This window comes from Crocodylus porosus, unplaced genomic scaffold, assembly GCF_001723895.1.
Source record: "Crocodylus porosus isolate Cpor-Errol unplaced genomic scaffold, CroPor_comp1, whole genome shotgun sequence".
NCBI lineage: Eukaryota > Metazoa > Chordata > Crocodylia > Crocodylidae > Crocodylus > Crocodylus porosus.
Window position 1 is genome coordinate 126,658,646 of NW_017728906.1, and position 26,667 is coordinate 126,685,312.

The 26,667-nt window shown below is 40.0% G+C and overlaps 1 protein-coding gene across 1 annotated transcript; it reads left to right on the forward strand.

Moving 5' to 3' along the window:
* On the forward strand, window positions 1-25,555 carry FBXL3 (F-box and leucine rich repeat protein 3). Its single transcript, XM_019529777.1, has 5 exons — window positions 1-196; window positions 5,607-5,973; window positions 14,743-14,865; window positions 19,138-19,309; window positions 23,617-25,555. Exons 2-5 carry the CDS (start codon window positions 5,608-5,610, stop codon window positions 24,258-24,260), a joined length of 1,305 nt encoding a protein of 434 aa, XP_019385322.1. The 5' UTR covers window positions 1-196; window position 5,607; the 3' UTR covers window positions 24,261-25,555.
* Window positions 25,556-26,667: the final 1,112 nt, after the last annotated feature.

Consider the following 26,667-nt stretch of genomic DNA (forward strand, 5'->3'; position numbering starts at 1 on the left):
GCCATTTTGGCCGCGGTGTGTAGCTTCCTTTACCGTGAAGTAAACAGGGGGACGGCGCGCGGAAAAGGCGCGAGGCCTACGCGGGAAGGCGGGGCTGCGGTGCGTTGTTACTGATGCAGCCGGAGCGGAGGAGCCGCTGCCGTGGCCCGGGCCCAGGTTAAAGGAAAGCGCAGTAGGGAGCCGCTGCCGCCGCCAGGTACCGGGGCTGGGGGTGGTTGTGAGTGGGGTCTTGGGGCCCCTCCCGGCGGCTGCTCCTGGGGAAGGGCGCGGGGGCTTGTCTCCTTCTGGCACCTTCTCTAGCCCCGCCCGCGGGGAGCCTCGCGCTGTGTAAACAGTGTCACGCTGGAGCTTTCTTTGCGCCGCGGCTGCGCGAATTGTGGCTGTGGCGCTGCACCCCCTCCCTGGGCAATAGCACCGCCCCGCCCTGGGCTCGGGCCGCGATACCTGTAAAGTAGCCAGGGCGTGCCTCCTTCCCTGCCACCGTGCGGCCTCCAGTTTTTGGGGCGTTGCACAGTCTGGCCCCAAGCAGTGCTCCCCTCTCTGCCGGCAGACGCCTCTTGGTGGTGTCTTTGAGAACCTTCAGCTGCTGTCATGGCTGGAAGATGGCAGCACAGATGCAGCCTGTAGCCCAGTGATCACTAACCAGTGGATCCCAAGCCACCAGTAGATCTCTGAGCCTCTTGAGTCGATCCAAGGCTGGGGTGGGGGGCTGAGTACTGGTGTGGTGCTTACCCCACCCCAGCAGTCAGTCTGTAGGGGAGGGAATGGGCGAGGGCTAGATCAAGGCCCTTGCAGTGAGGGGCAGTGTCACAAAGGTAGGAGCAGGGGGGTAAATTAGGTGGAGCACCAGCTGGGCGGTATTTACCTGCTGGGGACGTTTGCCCCCAAATCATTTTTTCTCCCTCTGGCTTGATCTTCCCCTCCCCACAGATCTAGCTGCTGGGTGGGGGGTGACGCATGGTAGATGTTGGGTTGCTTTTACATGCCAAAGGGGATTTCCTACTTAAAGGTTGGAGACCACTGCTATAGACCCATAGAATAAAGTGTAAGGAGAGAGGCCACGCACTGTTGAAAGAAGGCAGCCTAGAGATGCAGCGTATAGACTCACTGCATCAAGTACATAGGGATAAGGCAAGTTTTCAGGAGCTCTTGAGTTTGCATGCTCAGAAGCTGTGAAAGGAGGGCACACAAAGGGCATGGAGGGGAGTGAGTAATTGGAATACAAAAGGTAGGCAAAGAGGGGGGAGCGGAGCATTGCAACCTTTCATAACCAAAAATAGCAGGTCTATCCTGACATGTTAATGCATAACCATTAACATCTGCAAAGGTGTTTGTGCCAGAAAGCTTGCAAAGAACACTTTTTCTATTTAGTAGGTCTAATAAAAAGTATCACATCTGCCCAAAGAACCTTGTCTGCAAAGATGTGGTGTTTACATGCAGGTAGGGACATATGCAAGAGAGAGGATGTTGTCACTTCTGAGGAAGTTGACATTTGAGAGCTAAAAGCTTCCAGCCTCTGTTCCTTTTGCAGCCTGGTAGGGTGGCTCTTTCTTTGCTTGGTGACAGGTGCAGCAGAGAGCATAAGTTTTTAGAAATGACTTTTCTCTCTATCTGTTACCTGTCATCTGTACTCTGGAGACTCAAGGTTGCCACAGATTTTGGAAGATGATCCAGAATTCACTATTGGTGCTGCTGCAGTAGTAGCCTTATTGGTACTTCTCTATCTGGGCTGTATGGAGATTTAAGGCAGTCAGCTGGAGTACCTGGTAGGTCATCGGAGGCAGTTAATTTAGCTCCAGTTAGATTTGAATTTCAGTTTAACCTGCCTTGACCACAGCAGAATATGAGATTTTTTTTTTCCCCCCCTCCCATTCCTAGTGCTTACATGTTGGATCCTGCTTACTGTTTCCTTGCTATCTTCTGTATGAGTAAATAAAAAACAAAAACCTGTCACTTGCCTATAACACTCAAATGAATAGGCTTTTGTGGCACAGGTATAATAAATTGTAGGTTTATGTTTATGAGTGTGTGGATTGCTGTGGGTAAGTCAGAGAAGACAGCTTTCTGTCATAGGGGTGTGGTCCTCTCTCTGGGATCTCTTGAGCATATATTAACTTTCTTTTACAGGAGCAGAATGTTGGCTGCTGTGGTTCCCTTGCTTTACCTTTGTCTTTATGCTGCTTCAGGTTTGACTTAGTTCAGGGTGGGCAATTATTTGGGCTGGAGGGTCACTTAAGGAGTTTTGGAAAGCTCTTGCAGGGGAGAAAGGAGGAAATTCATATCGTCTGGCACCCACTGCCAGGGTCACCAGACAGAGCAGGGCGGTGGGTGAGGTCTTCATGGAGACTAGTCCTAGACCCACGTGGGCAGGTTGCACTTGGCCAGGTGGATGGGATGAGGCTGCAGGCAGGAATTAGTGCCTGGGATCACAAGGTGGAAACAAGGGGTTGGGGCCCTGGGCAAAGCCACAATCTGCTCCCTGCCCATCCCTGTGACAGGCATCAGCTCCATGGGCGGGGACGTGGGGGGGGGGGAGCAAATTGCAGGAATTCCCCCTGCCTTGGCCCTGTACAGTCACTGCCCAGCAGTCCCAGCCCTGCCTGCTTGGCTGTGGCTGTGGTGCCTTGGCAGTGAAGCCTGGGTCTGGAGCTGGAGACACTGGCAGCAGCAGCTGGGAAGAGTGAGTCACCACAACAGAGGCTACTGGGAGGCTGAGTCCTCCTGCTGCCCCTGCCATGTGCACGAGGGTGGCAGGACCAGCTGGATGCACCGTGGCCCTGGCTGCCCCCTGTGTCTAGGCTGACTGGGGCCAAGAGACCTGCCCCTGGCTGGATAGAATCCCTTGGTGGGCCAGATCTGGCCTCAGGGCAACATTTTCCTCACCCTAGGTTAGATTATGGGTTTGTAGGATATGGTTTGAATAGGGATGATCTGGCCTCAGGTTGGGGATCAGACTGAACTTTTGGAGGTCCCTTCCAGCCCTGCCTCTCTGACTTTGTGCTTTTTCATGGCATTTCTGAAGAACAGTCTAGTCTTGCAGTCATTGGCAATTGTCTGATAAAATAGGGAGGTTGAAAGGAGGAAGAACCACTGTTTGTCAGTATTTTTCAAATCAGTAGTTGGGTATATTTGCATCATACTGCAAAGAAGACCAATCCATACTTGCAAATTTTAACTCTTTGACTCGTATCGTGTCCAAAAAAATGTGTTAACAGAAGGGTTTGATGGGGGGCACAGAAGGTAGGAGTTGTGGTTAAGCATTGATGGATATTTTGTGACACAACTGATATTAGGTAAACGCTGATATCTTGTTCTAGAGATGTGTTGTATTATTTGTTGGCTCTAATGCTGTGAGCTTGTTTATAAAGCATGGGGAACTGCCCAGCTTCAAAATGAAAATATACTGTTCTTTATGATAGTTCTTGAGTATCTTGCTTCCTTCTCTGCCACTATGTGATGGTTGTGTTGTGAGAGAGGGGTTCAGTTAAAATTATGAAGTTCTGAATTCTTCCTACTTCTCCACAAAAAAATTAATATTCTTAAATTATTAAATTTTAAAATGTATTTTAATATTTTATTTAAATATTATTAAATCTGTGCACACAGATTTATTTGTTTGTTTAATTCTATATGCTTGGTTTATACATGGCAAGTAAGTGAGGAGCATAATTAAAATGTTGTTCCAGTTTTTAGTTTTTTTCCAAAATGCCTTAAAGGTTACATACCATATTTTTTTTTCACATTTGCCATTCCCCCATACCTTCTTTATAAGAGGCAGTGTGATGAAAATATAATCTTCCTAAAAGAAACTAGCAGAAAAACAAAAACATTGGGCTCAGGGAGTTGAGCCTGCTGCTAACCCTGTGGACAGATGGTATGTGGGGTCCAGAGCACTTTGTATCCTGTTCCATGCCAGGGCCATGCATTCCCCTACTCCAGTGTGTAGGACCAGGTCATCTGGCTGAGAGGCTCCTCTCTGGTCCAGAAATGGGGAAGCAATGGCAATATTAATTGTTCTGGCTCCTAGCAACCTTTTAGGATAAGGTTTTCTCACGTAGTGTGCACCGTCATTTTTCACAAAATAGATATTTATTAAAATCCATTAAGAGAAAACATAACTAAAATTTGGGACTTTTTGAAGATTTTTTTTAAAATTCTTTTCCTTTTATAATAGGCAATACAAAGTACAGTTTGACTAAGAATGTTTTGGAGAAACTATGTACTGTTGAGAACTAGCTACCTGTTTGCCTTATTGTTAGTCAAATAAAATTTGAATGCTTAATTAGGGTGTGAATCATGTCCATCCCTATGTTTAGCCCTGTGGTTGTACATCCTTTTAGGTACATGGTACTTCTCATTAGGCTTAAGGTATCCCCAGGAAAATGCTAGCTCACTTGGTTGGTTGGTTTGTTTTGGGGTTTTTTTGACAGAGAAAAATAAGAGCGATTCTCTTGTTGCAAAATGCTGAAAGACCACAGCAGGTCAGAATGTTTTTGACACTAAGGATTCCTATTTGAAATCTCTGGGTTTATCATGTGAATCCTTTGTAGGTGTTTGCATACCTAAGAGTGCTGCATCCCAGAGTGCTGCAACACCCTAGTTGGGAGTCACTGATTTGGCCTAACAATTTAACTATATAGTATTTATGAAAAGCAGTTGTTAAGCAGATTTAAAAAGCTGGTGTTTGATTGTTACCCTTCTTAGCAGTCTTAAATAAGGCAGGAATAAATGGGCCTAGAACAGTACTGTTGTTCAGTCTGGAAGCTGGCAAAGTCTTATTTGAAGCAAATAGATGAGCTTGATGATGGATGCTCTTGCTATCTATTTCATTGTCTGTTTTTTGGATTTATAGTTGTGGGGCTGTTCTATCAGGAATAATTCATAAGTACTAAAAGTGATACTATAATATTTTGTTTTAAAGTAACTAAAAGCTGTCCCTTCATAGAGTGCCTGTTAAATACATAGTCTGAGTTTTTAATTTTTTTTTAATATTAATTCAGTCAAGCTTTTCTGTATCCTTATTGATCCAGACTATCTGGTTGGGGAGATAAGAATGGCCAACAACACAACCACCAAATATGCTTGGGCCATTCTTCCCCTTTTCTTTCCAGGCATACATCTGGTTGCTGCCTCTGGTGATATTCCTGCTTATAAGAGTAAGGCTTTAAGAACAGTGCTCATGTGAGCCAGCTGTAAGGTGGTTCATAAAAATGTTTTCATTCTAATAATGAGAGGAAGTGCAAATGACTATTAAGAAGGCAGTGAAACTGACTGGATACATAGTGCCCTTAAATCGGAAATAAAATCACTTAAAGCAATTTTATTTTCTAATCTTTCTGTTGTATTTATTGTAATTTGTGAAGGGTACAAAGCATTTGGAGGGTAATGTGACTCCCACCATTTCCTTTACAGCTCTAAAAACAAAAAAATATATTTGCAGGTTCAGAGAAAATTCTTTTTCACTTCAGTATTTTCCATGTTTATCAATGTTGCTTCTCCATCATGTAAAGAAAATACTTACCTTGTGGACACTTCATTCTGTTGAAATACTTAATATTTTTATATATTGGAGATATATGTGGACTGACACTGTCTCACTTTGATAGAATGAAGCGAGGAAGGAAAAACAGTGAGGCCAACCGTAGTTCTTCAGAAGATGAGATTGGAAAAGAATCTAAGAAACAGAAGACTACAAGCGAAGAACCCACTGAAATATCTCGAAGTCCTGATTGGGCTAACTTGCTTCAAGACATTATTTTGCAGGTGTTTCAATACCTTCCTCTTCTTGATCGTGCTCATGCAGCACAGGTTTGCCGAAGCTGGAATCAAGTGTTTCATATGCCTGATCTCTGGAGATGCTTTGAATTTGAACTGAATCAGCCAGCTACATCTTACTTGAGGGCTACACATCCTGAGCTCATCAAGCAAATTATTAAAAGGCATTCCAATCATCTACAGTATGTTAGCTTCAAGGTAACATCTTTTTTTAATATTGTTTGAAAATAAGTAATTTGTTTTGAAAATCATATTTTGAATTGGGTTTAAAATGGAACAGGTTAACTAATATTGTGTCTAATTTAAAGTAGGTATGGTTTAAGACAATATTTCCTTAATATCCTAAGAGAGTTTTCATGAATTAAATGAATACAAAAACTAATCTGCAAGTATGGCATTATGGGATGTAATGTTTTGCTGTCAATTGAGTAATAATTGGAATGAATAAATAATTGAGTTTTTACTCTGTTGGTGAATGGTGAGAATATGCAGGTGTGAACAAAGCATTTGAACGCAATGATATGTTCCTTAATTCAGAAAGAAATTGCTATTTGAAATGAACTGCTAATAAATGTAAATTAAAAAAATCTGACAACTCATTGGACTGGACTAATTATGAAAATTGTCACTGGAAACTAGGGGTGTCAGACATCTGGCTTGTAGGGCTTTGTGCTGCAGTAGGGACAGGACTGGCTGTGGGGGTGGTTTATTCTCTCGGAGAGGCCATCAGGACGGGCTGTCTTGGACTTCTGTATGAGGAGAGCCAGTTTTCAGGCGCAGAGTTCTCCAGAACTTGAATTGGTTGATGGGTCATATTCCCTTTCAGCAGGCAAGGGGTTAATACCTTGCTCTTCCCCCTCCTTTCCCACTGCTGAATTAATTTTTTTGATCTGCTGGGGATGTAAAATTGTAGCAGTCAGCAATGGCAGACTGCTAATAGGGAGTATGGCCTGTCAAAATCAAAAAAAGTTCAAAACAAGCACAAACATTTATTTAAAAAATGATACAGGAAACTTTCTTGGCTGGTGCCTAAGCTGGAAGTTGCCAAACTCTGTAGGTGTCTGGGGAAGTTTTTAAGTTTAGATTCAGAAGGTGGGGTGCTTTAAGGCCTGCTTCTGTGAGCATCCAGAAGCATCTTAGTATTTGCAGTGCTGTACAGCTTAACATTTATCTTAGGCCCAAGCACAAACAGGATCCCCAAACTATGCGTTTCCCCAACAAAGTCCATTAGGGTCAGCAGGTGTGCTTTGAGAACACCTGACGCACAATGCAGTGGTAATTTATGCTTTCTTTTCTTTTAATACTGCACAGGAGCAGGTGTTGGTCAAAGTGATCCCCTTATTTATATAATAGGTTCATGGCCAGAATGTTTCTTCAGGGTGTAAAAGACTTGTGAATAGGTACACCTACAAGTTTACTATCTCCTTTAGGGGTGCCCTGACAGTCACACTGAGTTAGTTTTTAAGGTGGTTTGAACTAAATCAGCCAGTAATGATCTGCTTGATTAGCACAGCCTTCAAGTAAAGCATTAAGTCATCTACAGTGTACTGGCTACAAGATAATCATGTTTGAATATAAAAAGAGATCTGCCCAACTTAAGGAGGCAGCTGGCCAATTCTAGGAGGAGATCATGGAGGCAACCATCACTTTGCAGGCTGATTGCAGCCGTCCTGGTTCCCTTGTACTGTGGCAGAGCAAGCCTCAGTGTGATACTGGCTCATGCTGCATGAGGTGCATAGGGCTGGGCTGGCCATGCATGCTGCACATGGCACTGGGGCAGCACAGGGTGTACGCTGCATGTAGTGCATTGCTGGACTAGCTCTGCGCTGCCTCTGGCATAGTCAAATGTAGACCAGCCACAGAGCCAGCACGCAGGGTTAGTCTGACACAGACACCACATGGTGTGCATCCGAGACTGATTCCTGTGCTGTGTGCAGAGACTGATGTTGGGTGCAGCCACATATCACGTGGGCTGGATCATAGGGCTCTACAGCCTGAATTTGGCCCGGGGGTCATATGTTTGACTTCCCTTCCAGGTAGAGCTAGGATCCAGAATGACCTGAATAAACTAGGTCTGAAATCAGTCAGATGAAACTCTAGTGAAACCAGAACAAGTGTTAAAGTCCATAGGCTGCATGTGGCCTCTGAATAGTTAGGTTGTGGTCTCCAGCCCATCTGCTTTTACTCAGTCTTTTGGCTTTGGTTTCTTGCCCCTTGAGGAGCTGAATGTGGGTGTGGGGCTGCACAGGCATGCAGTGCAGGCGTGAGGGCATGGGCACATGGCACAGTAGCGAGCAGAGCCTATGAGCTGCAGCAAGGGAGGGGGCATCCTAGGGGCCCATGGCTTGCGGTGATGTGGCCTGTGCAACACACAGCTCCTTCTAGTATGGCCACAGGGTATGTGGCCTCTGGATGCTTAGAAATTGGATGGGCCTAGTTTATGAGGTTTTGGGGGGGGGGGGGCGGTTTGCAGGGGGAAAATAATTTGTAGTTGAAAGTGATATTAAAAAATTAGCAAAAACATGTCAGTATTCAGAATATGATTTCATTTAATTTAATTTTTCTCCTAAACTCTTTCCAGCAATGAAAAATCATGGCTAAGTTCTTATCTGGGCTGCCTGGAGTGAAAATAGTATGACAGGTAGTGAGTGAGTGGTAGGCAGAGGGGAAGGATGGGGGGGAGGGAAAAAGGAATCAAGCTAAAATGAAAAAAGTATTGGTGAAATGCAGAAGTGTGTGGCAAAGACTAACAAGAAAAACTCAAAGAAAGGGAAATATGTGGTAAAGAAAGCTGAAGAAGAACAGAGGTATCAGTTGGCAAATTTAAGTCCAGATACTAAGTTTTTTTCTGTAGCTATACCAACTGTAGGGTTGGTAGCTAGAAACTCATTTTTGATCCCCAGTTGAAAAAAAAAAATCTCTTCATTCCATTTTTGGAAGTGCACATCTATTACATTTGTGTTCATCTCCCTTCTCTCCTCACAAGTAAAACTAAAATTTTAACTTGTAATAGATACTTATGTAGGTTGCATGTTTTGGCTCGTCTCTTGCTAACTGCATGATTCAGGCCAGCTTGATGCAATTGGCTGTTTCTGTGAATGTGAAAAATGGAATTCCAGGTCAAGATGCAGTCTGTTAGTAGAATTCCGGGCCAAGCTTCTTCCCAGCAGCCTTTCTGTAATCAACACAAGAGCTTCTTCATGTAGGATAGAAAGGAGTGTTTCAAGGTCCTGAGTGCCAAAAAATGCTTCTGCCAAAAATACTTAAACTTATAGTCTAGAGAAAAAAGAAATAGTAAAATAAATATTAATAGTTTCTTTTATGTGCCCCTTTGCACACTCTTAGGTGCCTCAAGGGACATATGATTAAAGGCAGTCGAAGAAATGATAATTATTAACTTTAGAGGACAAAAAACTAGAGTGTTTTTAAAATCAAGGCTGAAGTATCTGTCCAAAATTTCTCTGGAATCCTGTACTAGTTCATTGGAATATATGAAATGGCCTATAATGGAGAAATTCCTGTGGGGGTAGGCAAGTTGTTTGGTTTTTCATGGATGGCTTCTACAAGTTTTTCTGAGTAGACAAGGATTGAAAAAGTCTTAACTTTCTATGTTTTTATAAAGTAAAATAGTTAACTTCTTACTTATAGAGAAGCCATTCAAGAAGTTGTTTTGAGATAAGCTCATTACATTCAAAGTTAAAATGAATATCTATTAATACAAATATTAAGTATTTACATATTTATGTAACATTTACCCAAAATATGGCATTTTCTCTATTCAAGAGTTTATAATCAATTTTGGAATTTTATGAGGTGAAACTAGTACCATCTTATATTACAATAGTCCTTCAGTGTTGCATTAAATCGGATCAGCCCACAGAGCACTGTCATCCAGTCCCTTGTGCTGCACACAGCACAGGGCCAGTTTGGATCAAGCCCACAGACTGGCCCCACATATCAGACAAGTACAGCAAGCAGTCTGTAACATCCCAGCATTGCAAAAATAAAATAATTTTAACAAATCATTTTTGTATTGTTATAAAGCTGTGTACTGTGGACTCACTAAGTATTTGTTCTTTTATGTACCTAAAATAATTTAAGAATTTAAATAATTTGTAGCTTTGGGGGGTTTTTTTGTACTTGAGTTTAAGTGGAGGAGAAGGAAGGTGAAAGAGAGGCAACTGCAGAAGGCATTAATATATTCGCATTGCTTTACCTCAAGAGTATAAATTTGTTAATCTGAAGGAGATGTGTTTCCTGTTGGCCAGCATTCCTTTCAATTAAGGGGAATGGTTAAGGACTTGTCTGCCATGGCAGTGGCCAGTCCCAGGAGGATCAAATTAGATTGCTGCACCCTTCCAGATCCACAAATATGCTGCAAATGGCAAAGTTTGCCAACAAAACTAATCTGGGCTCCTTCTGTATGTCTGCCTTTGCATTACCTGCCTCCAGTGGGCCTGAGTGTTCACTGGGGACAGATGCAGAGCAGCTTTGCTGGCAAACTGAGTCTGGAGCATCACCAGATTCTGGGGGGGGCAGAGAGCTTTGTCTCATCATCTCTGGGCATTGCAGCTGTATGAACAAATATATAATAGAACATCTTTGGATGATAAAATGATGATTTAGCCAAAGAAACAGCATACCTTTCTGGGATTTTTTTAAGCTTGCTTATGTTTCTTGGCAAAGACAGCTGGGGTAGACCCTGTTGCAGGGGTGGCCATGATGCCCCTGGAGCCCTCCTCAGGCCTCGTCACCTCTTTTCTTTAGACAATCTCCCCTTCAACTCACCTGCCACACTTGATGTAATTATGCTTTTAGGAACAGAGAGGCTGTCCCAGAGCTCCCCACGTGAGATCTCATACTGATAAACACGGGTGTCACTGCTTATCAGGGCTGCCTCATCTCCCCTTTTAGTCATAGCCAAGCCTCACAGATACTACTAAGCATTGGGCATTAAGCCCCATTGTCCAGTCCAGTCCAGTTAGTCTCTTGTCCATTGGCCTTCAATCTCGGTATCAACTCCAGGCAGTGCAGGCCTCTAAACCTAGAAGTCTCCATCACTGGGGCCTCCTTTAACAATCCCAGCCCCTCCTAGGTTTGGGCCTCTGTACCTTGCACAGTCTCAACCCCTCCTGGGCTTAGGTCTGCATTTTCTGTCCCTCCTGGCCTCAGGCCTCTGTCTCTTTCACTACTTCCAACTATTTCCCAGCCTCTCCAGGGCTTAGGCCTCTGTCCTCTGCCTCTCCTAGGCTCAGGTCTCATTACCTCCCAACAGATTTCTCCCTTCATGGGGTACAGCCCCTGGTCTTTGCTTGTTCTTGCCCCTTGCGGGCTGTGGGCCCCCCTTCTCAGGCCCTGGTCCTACTTTTCAGGCCAATTGAGACTTCTATCCCTAAGCCACTGGTCTTGCCCAGCCCTTGCTGCAGCTCTTCTGCTCATGAGTTCTTTTCTCCATGGCTTCCAGGTCAGACTGCCTGCCAGTCAGGCCCTGGGCTTATCCTGCAAGCCCAGCCAGCCCATTTTGGGTCATTTGGCTCCCTTGATTGGTCTTTGCTCCTCCTGCAGTAAAGCTCCCTGCTACACCACAAATAATCAAACAGTGGCTCCATAAGTTAGATGGGTCATGTAAGAGATATTGCTAGGACAAAAATCTTAATAATGTCTCTTGCTACAATATTCTTAATTAGGAACTTTTAAAAAGCTTCCTATGTTAATAAAGACATTCTGGCGAGCTGAGTAGTTGCCAGAAACGTATAGGCCTGTCTGGCCTCTGTTTATTTGCTACTGTTTTGTCAAGTATCAGTTTCAAATTAACTAGTAAACACGCTTTTACATAGTCTGGGAAAGATCATATATGGGAGATGGGAGATGTCTTGAAAAGGAAATGTAGCTAACCTTCAGTATGAAAAATAAGCTGCAATAATGAAACATCCCTCCCCTCCCCCCCCCCTTTTTTACTTAACTTTGGGGGGTTTTAGGCTTTTTAAGTGATCAGTAACTGACTTTGAATTTTGTTTTCAGATTTTGCAGAAACATTTTTTTGCTTTGAGAGTAACTCAAGCAATTTTTAGGCCAAAGGAAAAATATTATTTATAAAAAATAATATCAATTTAATAATTAAATTGGAAAGAATCTCCTAGATTAGTGGTGCTCAACTTCTTTTTGTATCAGGACCCATTTGTTGACCCATAGTGGCCAGTCCTAACCCAGTAAATAGTTTAAGTAGAAAACAGCCCCCCCGGCCCTGTTGGCATTCCCCACTCCTGACCCACTGCCCACAGACATATAGTGTGTGGGGCAGGAGGATGGGTATGTGAGGCAGGGGGCCCCCAAAGCAGCCCCTGGCAGGCTGGAATTCTGCCTGCCTGTAAGGGAAAACCCAGGGTTTCAGGGTTTTTTTCTCCTTTTTTAAAAGAGAATTCAGTTTTTGTGAACCTTTCGTTTATTCTTGTAACCCACATTTTGAGAAATGCCGTCCTAGATGAACTGTTTAAAATAAAATTGTGAGCTTGTGAGCTGAGGTAACTACTGTCAGGAGGTGCAGTGAAAGAGCACAACATAGGTGACAGTTCCTTTAATGGTCTGTTCCTTTTCTTCCTAGTCTTTCTGCACAGAATGCTTCCCTCCACAACCACCGACAAACTGTGTAATATAAATTTTCACCCTAGTAATTGCTAGGTAACTGTGGGCCAAGCAATATGACTTGAAAATGCATGAGCTTGTGAGAGATACCTGTTGCTGCTTTAACCAAGAGCATAGGGTATCTCTGTGTAAACCTGACTTGGTCTATTATCCTCTCTAACTTTTTACCTTCTGAAGCTGTACCTTGCAAATATCTACAAGTGAAGTGTATCTCAGACAGGTCAGGCTTGTAGTGACTAGCATGTTTCCAAGTCTGTCTGCCAGTGAAATTTGTAAATTAACATGTAAGCTGTCTCTAAAGAGACACGAATAAGATTTCATGTTCTTAATCTACAGGTTTGCTTCTCTGTGTGTTTAGCTTTAAACTGGTTAGTTTGGGTACCACTAGTAGTCTGGCTGCAGCATATATAAATATAGTGGTGGTGTTTCATTTTAATCATGGAAAGATCTGGATTTTAGGCTACTTTTTTTTAATCTGAAAATTGGGGATTTTTTTTATTAGGGAAAACCAGGACCCCTGTTGATAAGACACCAGTATTTTTCACGACTGCCAATTGCCAGTTGGCTTTTGAATAGTATTTAAGACGTGGGCTTTCAGTGTACAGTCCTCAATCCTGGCAAGTGTCTAGTTGAAGGGAGTGTACTTGGTAGCAAAAGACACTCTCATGGACCCAGAGGGAGAGAGCTTTCCATCTTCAGCTCTCTCTGTGCAAAAATGAAGTTTATTTCCTACCTATGGGGACTCTTTACCATCTTGTACCATCTATACTTTTCCCAGAGTCTGATGAAGGGACTTTGATCCTGCAAGGTTGCAGAAAAAGACAGTTTTCTTGCAATTTACCAGTTGGTCTAATAAAAGGTATCATTTTGGAACCAATAGTTCTATTTCTTTGTATGTCTAGTTGAAGGGGAGCATTTCCCCTCAGTGTGTTGTTTACCAGTTGAGATCAGCAGAGTTGCATAAGTTGACTATTCTCTGGTATTTATGGGTAGGGGTCTACTGAACTCAAGGCGGCTGGCCAGTTTCGCAGGCAGATCTTGGGGTGGGGTGCCATATATACAGGATGAGTGTAGCAAACAGATAACTCATCAAAAAAACACACCCCCTCACCCCCCTGCCTCTGGCTGAGGGGCCACAGCAGTCCCACCCCTCCCCACACGTAGCTTGAAAAATGTGTTTTAATTACCCTGATTAAGCCCAGGGAAGCCATTAATTTAGCCATGGTTTCAGGCTATCCCCAAGCAGCTCACTCACTGCAAAATAATGAAAAACAAAGAGCTTACGGGCAAGGAGAAGGGTGTGTGGGAAGCCCTGCAATCCTGAAGCATGGGAAGGGAAGGTGGAGGGGGAGAGGAGGTTGCGAAGAGGGGGCTGGAGTGGAGCTGTCTGTACAAGAGGTGGGATATTGCCTCCCTCTTTCCTCATTCCAGTATTTGCCAAGTGAGTCCCAAAGAGAGAAGGAGGGGGTGGATAGAACGCAGGCAGATTTATACAAATGATGGAATGAGAGGTGGAAAGGAGTGGGAGAGTAGGATTGGAGGTGGGGATATGCGGATGAAGGATTGGAGCTACGGAAAGGAGGTAGGATTATGCAAAATGACAAAATGAAAAGGAGGTTGGGGGCAAGCTTGCCTCTGTTCACTGTCCCACCTGCCATGCTCCAAAACTGTAAGGCTTCCCACACACTTTTTTTCTTTGTTGGTTTGCTCTTTTTTGCAGCAAGGCCACCAGAAGCATGGAGCTTGCACTTCTTTGCAGAGGCTGCCCAGAATTGTAGTTTCCACAAAAATCACACAATTGCAATTTTGATAGGCCTCTCTTTATGGGAAAGAACTGCCAGAATATGCCTGATGAAGGATCCTCTTCTTCCTGTTTTGTCCTGTATCTACAGAATTGCATGCCAGGATGTAAGGAACAACTATTTCCCTGGCATTCAGTAAGGAGAGGAATATAGAGGGAAAAATGGGATTGGATCTGAGGCTAAGTAAGATTTGGGTAGTTTGTAACCTGGTGTTGGTTGGGTATCTTAGGAGGTTGAGCTGATCAGGATGCTTTACTGACTAACATTTTTTTCAAATGGTGGCAAAGCATCTTGAGGTCTTTTGTGTTTTGTGTTTTTTGTATTAGTATCTGTTTGCATTGAATACATTCAGTTTGTTTCATTAGCAAGGTATGCAGATAGAAGCCACAGTGGAAATACAGTTGCTTTTCAAAGAACCACTATTATTAAAATATAGCTATGCTATTTGACCTCTTCTTTGCAAAGCTTGTTGTTTTTAATGTAGGTTTTTTCTGAATTAATAAGTGTTCCTTTTTTTTTTAAGGTGGACAGCAGCAAGGAATCAGCAGAAGCAGCTTGTGATATTTTATCACAACTTGTGAATTGCTCTCTCAAAACACTTGGACTAATTTCAACTGCTCGACCAAGCTTTTTGGATTTACCAAAGGTGGATCTGACATGTTTAATTTATATGTATAACTACTGCAGTGATTGGTATGGACTGATATCATTTAAGACAAAATTTGGAGATGAGAAATCAGTGGTTTGCAAGTAGCAAGTTCTTTGTAACCTTTGTCTTTTACTAGGAACTTAAAATTGCAGAATCTAAACTTGCTACTGGGCTATTTTAAGTAGAACTCTCCTGACTCTGTATTTCAAATACTGACCAACTCTTCTGATTATTTGACAAATATATATTGGCTTCAGTGTAAACCTTAGAGAGAGTATATGGGGCCATAGTGCTAGTCAAGAGTCTGGAGGAACTATGCACACTGAATTACACATCTCATTTTAGACTCTGCTTGTTAAATATAAGTAGAGGCTATTATAATCATTAGGGATCCTGGTTTTTTTTTTTCTGATTTAAAAAAAAAAAAAATCCCCAATTTTCAGATTTAAAAAAGTAACCCATTTTTTACACGATTGAAATGAAATCTCTCTCTCTGTATTAGTGGTGTTTCATTTTAATCATAAAAGAATGCAGATTTTGGGTAACCTTTTTAAATCTGAAAACTCTGGAGTTTTTTGTCAGAGAAAACCAGGGTCCCTGATAATCATTTACTCTGATCATCTGCAGAATGTATGCAGTGAATTAATTCAGTAATGCAGTGATCCATCAAGCGCATAAAATAATGAGGAAACTCATATCCAATGGCTAATTACTCTCCCTTTTTAAAATTTTACATCTTCAGTTTTAGGGTGAATTTGTGTGGTTTCACCTTGTAGTGGTCGTATTTTGCGGTGTCTTAGTGCAGGGCTGTTTGCAAGATGATCTGAAATCTCATTATATTGGTACTTACAGATAGTGAATAGAGTTACATCATGTGTTCATTTGAAGAATTCTTTAGTCCTTCAGTATAAGAGATTTTTCCCATACCTAAACTATATTTTGTAGTTCTCTTGGACCATTCCAGTCTTCCAGTATGGACACCAGAGCTGGACCTACCATTGCAGTAGTGGTGTCACTAAAGCAGTATATACATGTTAGTACTTTGTCCCTGTAGATGTACTCTTTTTCTTCTGTAGCTAGCACATTAAAGGATTGTGGCAGCTCTTGGACCTGGTGTTTTCTCCTGGGAACTTATGTTTACCTAAAAATCCATTATACACCCCAGTCAGTAAATATGCTCAATCTTCTTTTTTCGTAACCTAAGTTGGCTGCATTAAAACACATGTTCAAATGAGCCTGGCTTACCAAATATTTTGGACTGTTCCCTTGATGTGACTTTTTCACCTGCTTAATTTTTGTCATCTGCAAACTACTAGGAATTTTACTCCATATAGTTTTCATACTGTTGGTAAAAACTTTGGAACAGCATTTGGTCACAAATAGATCCTTGTAGGAAACAGAAGTTAGCTCTATTGAATGAGAAGACGCACTTATTTCTCAATTTAACAGCTGACCATTTTTAATTCAATTATTACACAATTTTCATCAGAATGTGTTAAGTAAAAAAAAAAAAAAAAAGATGCGAGTTAGATGACTTTACAGAACTAAGTTTTTAATGTCAACATAGTTGCTGTTTGGCTAAACTTCTAATATCAAATTATATCAGGTTGTGCAAAAGTAATGTCCAAATGCTTTCTAAAACATTACATATGTACAGTTCCTTAATTTTTCACTAAATACATTTTATTTTCTCCATGACTTCATCTGGGATTAGTTAAGCTGACTAGTCTGTATTTGCCCAAGCAGTTGTATTGTATTTGCATATTAACTCTTACCAATCCTTCTTTTCTAGTATTTTAAAACTTGTTAAATTCCAATATCGGTTTTCTTAATCAGCTAATTATTTTAAAACTTAGGCTTGTATTATTTATTCTTATAGATTAAAATGTTTTACTTGGAGCTACTTTTTAACTGTCTCCTTGATAAGTAGAAAGTATTTTGCTCTTACTGTTGCACTCCTTTCTAGATGTCTAGCAGAAATAATTGTTAAAGACCCCTGCTTCTTTTGCATGTATATATTGTTCAGTAACGTTAAAGCCTATAACTTAAAGCTGCCTGACTTTTATTTTAATCTTCTATTTTCATTTACTTATAACTTCCCTTACTGTTTGAGCTGAAAATAGCCATTCTTTTAGAATTTTTTTTTTTTTTAAACTTCAAATTAAAAAAGTGCTCAACAAAAAACTGGTTGGTGGGAAAGCTTATTTGGGTGGGGGGAGAGTTAAGAAAAATGGAAAACCATGTCAAGACACGTCTTTTAAAAAAAAAATTCTAGTACCTCACAGGCTGGTTGATGGTTGGGGTTTTAGTTAATCATACCAGGTCTCCTCTCTTGTTCATGGTGTTGTAACAGCATAGTCCAGTTGCCCTGAATCTTGTTTTTCACAGCTGCTCCTAGGGCTCTGAGTAGTAGAAATGAAACTGAAGACTGATTGGTTTTCATTCTCCTGTAGCCTGAGAAATAGATGCTGAAACTGTCCTTGCTGGGGATAGATTTAAGAGTACACAGCTGCCTGCACAATTGTATGGGTTAGGGTATTTTTGTATTTAAATAAAAGTTTGAATTGTACAGCAGTTAATTAACTATGAAAGCTTTCCACTTGACACAGGAATATTTATGTAATTGTATTCAGGACTCCTCTCTACACTTTGTTTTAGATTGACTTGATTTAAGGTACTGAACTAATTAGAAAACAGGGGGGAAGAGATTTGTGTGTGTGGCTGATACCACTTTTGATGGGACGAATTTTCCAAACTAGAGAGTTGATGGAAGGAGATTGTTTGTGAAGTATAATTGTTAACAAAAAGGGGGTGATAAATGAGAGTAGCAGATATTCGTAATCTTTACCAAAACAAAATAAATGGCGCAATAGACTGTGTTTTAGGTCCACTACTTACCTGCCTAAGTCCACTACTTAGGACTGTGTTTTAGGTCCACTACTTACTTAATAATTGTTAAAAGCAGAACAAAGAAAAGTTAATTTCACCTAATGCATGTCGTCCAGTGTTTCTCAGCTGTGTTAGACTTGGGGCACCTCTTGGAAAATGTAGGCTGTTAGGCTGCATACAGACATTACTTTTCTATGAGGAAACAGGCCAGTTTTTAACACTACGGATTTCTGATTGAAATCTCTGGGTTTATCTTGTGAGTCATGTTAGGTTGCACACCTAACAGTGCCAATATTGTGCATCATCTTTAAAGGAACATGAGGCAGGGTGTTGGCAACACCCTGGTTGAGGATTACTGATCTAGGCTAATACAAGTTTATATTCCAGTGCTGTATTGTCAACTATACTTTTAAAATTAGTTTAGTTTAATGAATGAATTTTCTATCTTTATTATAAGTAATACCTGTTTTTCTTGAGGAGTTCTTAGAGTACTAACACTTCATTTATGTTTTTCAAAACTTTTGGGCTTCATTCTACTTCCTGGGGAGTGCTAGCACCTTGTATTATTTATTGGGTATTTTAGAGCCTATTCAAGTACTGAATTATTAAGTAGAATAAAATAAAACTGAAGATTTTATTTGATAGATGTTTTTGATAAATGTTTGCTAATTAATGTTTTACATGTGTACATTTACTTGTTGCTAAATGAGAGACAATTTTTTTAATACTTTCGAAGACACTGAAAAAGTATTTTTAAAGAGGATACAGTTTTTCTCAGAAGATGGTCATGAACCAAGTTGTGTTAAGAAAATTTAAATCCTATTTGGAATAAAACTAGATAGACCAGGGTGGTTGTTTTAATGGAAACTAAATTTCCCCATTCCTAAACATCTAAAATCGCATCTACCTGTTTATTGCAGAAGTAAAACTTAACCTTCTTATTAAAATAGATATATTTATTGTATTAGTTTCCTTTCACATATGAAGCTTTAAAGATTGTTGCCTTGAAAGCACACTTTACAAGTAATCCTCAGAGCTTATTAGAGCTTTTAAATTTACCATTTCAGTTTTGCCACTTGTACAAGATGTTTTCCTTTAGTGTGGTGCATGTTCTATGTCCCAGTTATCAATAATACTTACATATATAGCTGATGGCAAAAACAATGTTCATGGTAAAACAACAACAATCCCCACAGTATCCAGTTCTAGTCTTTATCTTTTGAATTAAAATAGGCAAAATTTAAGTTGAATGTTGTAGTAGGAGTTGCATACAACTAAAGGAAGAAGTATTCATTCTGTGAAGGTCTAAAAATCCCAGTCTTTGGAAAATGAATTTAGAATGAATCATGTTTCACTAACTGTTTTTCTCCTTTTTTACAGTCACACTTTATTTCTGCACTGACAGTGGTGTTTGTAAACTCCAAATCTCTCTCCTCACTTAAGATAGATGATACACCTGTAGATGACCCATCCCTTAAAGTATTGGTGGCTAACAACAGCGATACACTAAGATTGTTAAAAATGAGCAGCTGTCCTCATGTTTCTCCTGCAGGTGAGCTGTCATGTGTTAGTGTAAGTCTGACTAATATAGCAAGTTTCTGAATACTTGTGTTGCAGATTTTTTTGGTGGGGTCTTGTTGTAAAAGGAAGAGAGAACCAGTAAGTATTTGAAGGCTCTACCACTTCATAAGTTCCTGTTCAGCCTTTGTTCCATAAAAGTATCAAAACCTGTCTATTGCTAAAAAAACGCATGATTAGGGACCTACCAAATTACCAGTTTTGTGATTTGCGGGAACCACAAATTTGGTAGATTCCCCCATGAAAGAGCCCAGTCCCCACAAAAAATGCAGGGGAAAGAGGGGTGCAAGCAGAGGAGGGAAGTCTTGCTGTCCTGATGCACTGGGAGTGGGGAGGGGGCATGCTTCTGGCCAAAGGGCCCCAGAAGTCCTGCCCCTCCCCAGAGAGTGTCAGGTGGCCACCTGTCAACCTCTGGGGAGGGGCAGAACTTCTGGGACCCCTTGGCCATTTAGGTCGGGGGAGGAGAGGGCTCCGCACTCCGTTGTGAAAAAGGCATCGGGCACAATGCTGGGACTGCAGGATTCTGAGGCAGCCTTCATGAATTCGGTAGGTCCCCATCACAACAGTTCGTTATGACCATGCCTTGAATTATGGAGTGGAATAGATTATGATGTGGCTGACTTCCTTGCTCCTTAAAAAGAACAACTTTATCTTTTAGCATGAAAACAAGTGTAGATACAGGCCATGGCCACTCAAGTGGTTCTTGTGGAAGAGAACTTCAATAACTAGAAATTAGTTGTTATGTATATAATAGAAATACATATTTGAAAATTAGGAGGAGAAATTATAATCCAATAAAGGATTATTGGAAGTCACAGTGCAAAAAGTATTAGAAATTATCTAAATTCACATCTTTCACAAAAACCTTGCATTTAGTTTTAATGTCAACAAATTCTCAAATTGCAAATCTGTTACTGAATCCAACAAAAAGATTTAACATTTTATCAGCATGGTAACTGCAGTGTCTTTTAAAACTTTTTTAACCGCAGTTAACTTACCCAAGATGATCTCTTTTAAACAGTAACATCATAGGCACTAAAATAAATGTTTTGTCTTTTTTTGTATTGTTTCTTAAATATAGAAAATTTATAGTGTCATGATTTTTGCTTTTGTGACTTTATAAAACCATCCTAAGTTGATCTTTTTTTAACATCGTGGTCTTGACTAAATATTAAGAAGATAGTAGAAATTTGACATTACCCGTTTAAGAAGCAAAGAATACAACTGCCATTTCCCTTTTAAGTGCTGAGGTGGATGGAGTGGAGTCAGATAAAAAAAGTGAAAAAACCTTGGAATGCTAAGCAACTGGAAAGAGAATTTGGCTGGGGTATAATTGAGGTCTGGGTATGCCTGGATAGAGAACATACTGGAAATTAATTAGCATATAGATATTCGGTTATGTAGCATATTTAAGCAGAGCAGGCAGGGTAGCAAAGAAGTAAGACTGTCTAAACAAAAAGAAGGAAACTTTGATATTCAGACTCGGAACATTTTCAGGGAAGAGACCCAATTAGAGGATTGCTATAAACTGCTAAACAATTTCAATCCTTTTATTGAACTGAAAGAGCTAACCACTTGTGGCAATATTAAGTCATTTTGTAAAGCAAAGGTCTAGGGATAAGTTCATTGCTAGATCAGCATTCATATTGAGAACTGACCAGGGAGCAGATTGAGTGAAGATAGTACCCTGAGAGGAAAAAACAAAATACAATAAAGACCAGACTATTACAATGGTAAAAGAAAGGACTAAGGTGGAATTCCATCCAAAAGGTGCAGCAAGTACTCCTGTAAATATCTGGCTTTGGATTGGGGTTGAAGGAAACATAGGAATAGGTACTGTGTACAAGGCACATAAGAGAACAAAACATCTCTAATTCTACTGACCACCTGATCCTTAACTGCCATCTGAACAATTTGATAGAAACTTTTGCAAAGCAAAATAATTATAACGTGTAAATTAATATTGTTATGCTGTTTTTATATTATCTAAAGTATCAGCAGTTGCAGCAGAGGGGGTGAAAGAATTAACTGTGCCCTTTGTCAGTTTTTGGAAAAGACTCTACTTGACATTTTTCTCTTCTTTCTAAGTAAAACACTATTAAAGTTAGCTTTTGGATTATTTTGGAAGGATGCCAGCTGAAAGCGTATTTGTAGTTTTGATGTAGATGTTACTGAAGAATTGTAGTTGCCTTTTGTGAAACAATCCAAATTGGTTAAAATCTAGAGATAAGAGAACACTGTATTTTCAAATTAAAGACCCAAGACTCAGTTTAAAATCTCTTTGTGTGTTTCAAAAGGATAGAGGCTGTAAACCAGAAGTCATTCTTATGTATTTGAATGGCTATTAACACAGTAGTATCTTGCATGTCTCCCCATCCTGTGCATCTTTAATACCTCAGCAAATTAGAGAAGGACCATCATCCCTGTGGTACAGAGATTGCAGGGAGGGGAGGGAGGATCTTCTCATCAAAACTTAAGCAGAAGTTAAGGTGAATATATCCAAAAATCTCTTTATTGGAATCCACCAAGTCCTGGAGGAGTGTAACCTTACTTCACCAACTGTAACAGTTACATTTGGCCATAGAGTGAAGCTCTTTTAAAAAAAAACAAGGATAAATAATATTCAAGTAATCTTGTGCAGGATATCAAAGATATGGCCTACAGGACTCCTGGGGGGGCTCAGAATTTGGAGGCAGAGGGATAAGCAACAACTGTGTGTTAACTTCCACCCCAGGAAGTTTCCTGCCATCTGGATATATGGCCCAAGGGCCTCATGTGAGTGACGCCTGTTAACAATGTTCTCTGTGCTCCTTAATTGGCAAGCTGTTATTGACCACGGGTGTTCTGCAGGATTAAAAAAAATCATAATATAACAGGAAAATATTGGAAGGGACCTCATGAAGCAGAAGGGAAGTAATCAACTATAGTTACAGGTACATCTTACCCCAAATGGGACTTGAACCTACAATCACTGGTTGAGGAAGGCAGTGCATTATCCATGATGAAATAGCCAGTCTGCTTAGAAGTTGCTGCTCCCAGTTCTTACTCGCCTCTTTTCAGCTTGCTGCAGCCCTTCTAGAATAGTGGCACAGACAGGAAGACTCATTAAGAGTTAAGAGCAGCAGCTGCCTAGGTAGGCAGAAAGCAAAATGCATGCCTCACCACTTCTGTTCTAAAAAAAAATTAAACCTAGTTCTTCATTAAAGACTTTGTACCTTCTTACTAAAGATCCTGAAGTAAACCAACTTTGTGCTTTTTGATTTTCTTTTTCAGAGTGGTGATGATCTCCATATTTGTATTATTTTTGTTTCTGGTACCGTCTTTCATTCCAAATCCTCAGTGAATATTCAAACCGTCTTTAAACAGTTAACACTTGTGTGGTGTGTGCGTGTGTTTAGTATAGGAAGAATTGTTCTCTTCAGCAGAAGCATCTTTGCATACTAAACAGCAGGCATCAGTTTGGGATGATTCCTTGTCTTTCTCCCAAGTCTACTGAGGATTATAGGAAGGAATGCACTAATTCAGGGAGTTTTGTTCTTCCCACTAGCAGCATCTTTTTAATTTGGCAAGATAAATTCAGCTACTACCTACAAGTATGCTGCTGCAGCATGTCTGTCCATCTGTGTCCGTCTGTCCACTTGCAGAACATGGGTTCTGCAGACTTCTAAATAACTGTATCCTAAATTGTTCCTTGCTGGACTGTTTCCCCCAAACTTGAATTATTGACACTGCTATACTGGTGGTAGCAGGGTCTCATTAGGGCATCCTGACAACTGTCTGTATTACAGCTGGGCTGTTAGCCACTTGGGAGAGTCAGTGAAAGGAGAGAGCAGACTGGGGGGGTCCTGGAGACCCCTGTAGTGCTCCATGTAATTCAACAGCCATTACTTATGACACCACAAAAGATAGTACTACAAAAGTTTGCCTTTCAAACAGGTAGTATTCTGTAATGCTTGGGCCATGTTTGTAGGATTACAGACTGCTTGTGTGCAGCTACACTCAGATTTTGTAGCCTTACAAGGGCTTTGTCACACTACAAATGTAATGGCTGTCCATACTGAAAGTCTGATTGAATGTCAGGAGTTTGAGACAAATTCTCTCTTAGACAATTTATAAACATCCTGTCATCCAAGGTGATCTTATTCTGGTGTATAAACTTTCTGAATTTTGATGCAGTTCTGACATACAAAAACTAACATTTGTTTGAGTTTAAATTCAAGATAACTCACTGTGCGATACTGTCTTTGATTTATTATGATTTTTCATGTTCTCCTTTACAAGGTATCCTTTGTGTTGCTGACCAGTGTCATGGCTTACGTGAGTTGGCATTGAACTACCATCTGTTAAGTGACGAGCTTCTACTTGCTTTGTCTTCTGAGAAACATGTCAGATTAGAACATTTACGCATTGATGTGGTCAGTGAGAATCCTGGACAGACTCAATTCCACACCATTCAGAAGAGCAGCTGGGACGCTTTCATCAAGCATTCTCCCAAAGTAAATTTAGTAATGTACTTTTTCTTGTATGAAGAAGAGTTTGATCCATTCTTTCGTTATGAAATACCTGTCACTCACCTGTACTTTGGGAGGTCGGTAAGCAAAGATGTACTTGGTCGTGTTGGAATGACGTGTCCTCGATTAGTTGAATTGGTTGTGTGCGCCAATGGATTACGGCCACTAGATGAAGAGCTGATTCGTATTGCAGAACGCTGTAAGAATCTGTCAGCAGTTGGCCTAGGGGAGTGTGAAGTCTCTTGTAGTGCCTTTGTTGAGTTTGTGAAGATGTGTGGTGGTCGCCTCTCTCAGCTCTCTATAATGGAGGAAGTCCTGATTCCTGATCAGAAGTACAGCTTGGAGCAAATTCACTGGGAAGTGTCAAAGCATCTTGGTAGAGTCTGGTTTCCAGACATGATGCCCACATGGTAAAGTCCTCAAAGACTTAAGAGCATGTGAAATAGCACCTTAAATATGAGCATACCATATTGCAACTTACCGTATAAGCTTATTTAATAATATGGTTTTATTGTAACGTCACTGCATTATTTGATTTTTTTTTTTTTTTAATTATGTCCTATTTAACACTTGTTTTTGAAATCCAGATTTAAGCATAGAAAATGTGGATACTTCAGAAACAGATTTTTGTCCAAATAAAAGCTGTCTCTATTTTAGATTTGCTTTTATGCCATTGATAGTGACCCTGAATTTAGGTACAAAATAACACTATTTAAAAATATTGAAATATTTAAAAACTCTAGTTGTGAAATATCAATTATGAATAAGAATATTTTGTCCCTCCTTGGTTTAGATAAATATTGAACATGACTGAAGTTGATTTACAAAGGGAAAAGAGATTGCTTGCTTTATTGCAGATTATAGCAGTTACCTACAATGTTCAAATTGTGACATCCATCTAGACTACAAAATGTTAAAACTATATGGAGCATTTGGTAAACTGTAACTTATACATTACAATGTAATAATTATAAGAGGCAAGAGCAATACATAGTAGTATAGTTTATACATTTAAATATTAAATCTGCTAACTTTATTTGTTCCTCAAAATAAATTAGGTTAGTGTGCAAAGTAGTATTGATGAGGGTTATCAAAAGCTTTTTTTTTTTCTCTATGCAGTTTTTTAATGTAAACTTCACATTTTAGGGTCTTCAGATCCATATGTAAACCTGTTTTAAGGTATTAAATATAGCTCAGGAAGCCAACACATTCTGCAAGAAAACATTGATATACTCTCTTTTGGATAATGGTTGGAATAAATGGGCTTTATTTAAACGTTTGCAGGATTTGATTAGATGGAATTCTGTATGTATCTAGACCAATGGGAAGCTAAAAATGTTAGAGAGAAATGTTAAATGTAGTAATGGCCATTAAGAGAATAATGGGGACCCATTTGACAAAATATTAGAAAACCCATTAACTGCTTAAAATTTTAAGAGAAAAATAGCTTTGTAACTAACAGTTGCCTAAACTTTATAAACTGATTGCTATTCTGTAAATCTGTCTTCGGAAATGTTTATGTATGAAGTGAATGTTTGATAGCTATCCATTTTTGTACACCTTTTATTTCAACTAGTTACAGACCATTTCATAATACTTAAATTCTAAAAGAGCAGCAGAATTGTGTGAACTAAGCAACCAGTAATAGAAAGCAATATACAGAAATTGAGAGGAAATTTGGCAAAACTAATTTATAAATCATTTCTGTCGAAGAAAATATTAGTTTATATGAATTTTGCTGGTGGCTAACTTCATTTATGAGTTGTACAGCCAACTGTAATAGTAAATAGATTTTCTTTACTTCTAATTTCATTGATGGTCATCGTGCTCCAAATGTGTAGCTCAAGGGCAAACTGTAATAAATTTATAATATGAACGTATTTAAGTTCATAATTATATGTTTGAGCAAACGTTGCTCAACGGACCATCTTTAAAAGGAAAGCCGTATGTTTCTGTAGAGCTTTGGTTTAAAAATCCCACTTTATTGAATAGGCAGTTTTTGTATTAGAATTTGTTAAATTTAATGTAGTAATATAATTTGCTTTTATCTGTACAAAGTTGTCAATACATTTAGTCTCTGTAAAAGAAAAATACTAAGTTTGTTGATTTTTTTCATATGTTGACGATACTTCAAAGGATCAGTCTGGGATTTCATTACAGTATTTTGGAAGGTATAAATGTTGTTGATGCACTAAATTCATTTTTGAAGTAACTTCTTCTGATAATATGACTAAAACGGCATTTTGAGAGGCAAACTGTGTGAAAGTTGGTCCCTCTATGAGAGAGAGAAAGCAGCATTTGATCTATGCAACTCTATAGATAAGAACAGTTGTAGAAGGCAACATTTACACCAACATATCTCAAATTATTTTCCCATAAAGAATTTCTTTCATTTCAAGTCTGTCTTTCTGTTTGAAACAGTTCAACATCAGACCATGAGAGGAGGGAAAAAGATGCATGCATGTGGAAAAAGACTTCTTAGTTATAACTCTCTGAGGTAATTGGAGGTGAGGAAGGGGGAACACAAGTTAATTTGCAATGCCTTTGCAGTTAGAAGTGCAACAGTAATCAATTCACCTGCAACTGAAGAAAATATAAGCTCTCTTAACTGAAACTAAATAGGAGAGGTTATCTTGAGTGTTGGTAAAATTGTGACAAATGGTATTTTGGGACTGTATTGTCATAACCAGAAAAAAAACCCACATTAGGCAGAAAAGGGAAAATAATTTAAATATTCTAGCCATCCTCTCTTTTGATTGGAGACCACCAGCCTCTGTTCATCAAAGGAGTGACAAATATTCTCAGTTTAGGGAATTTAGCT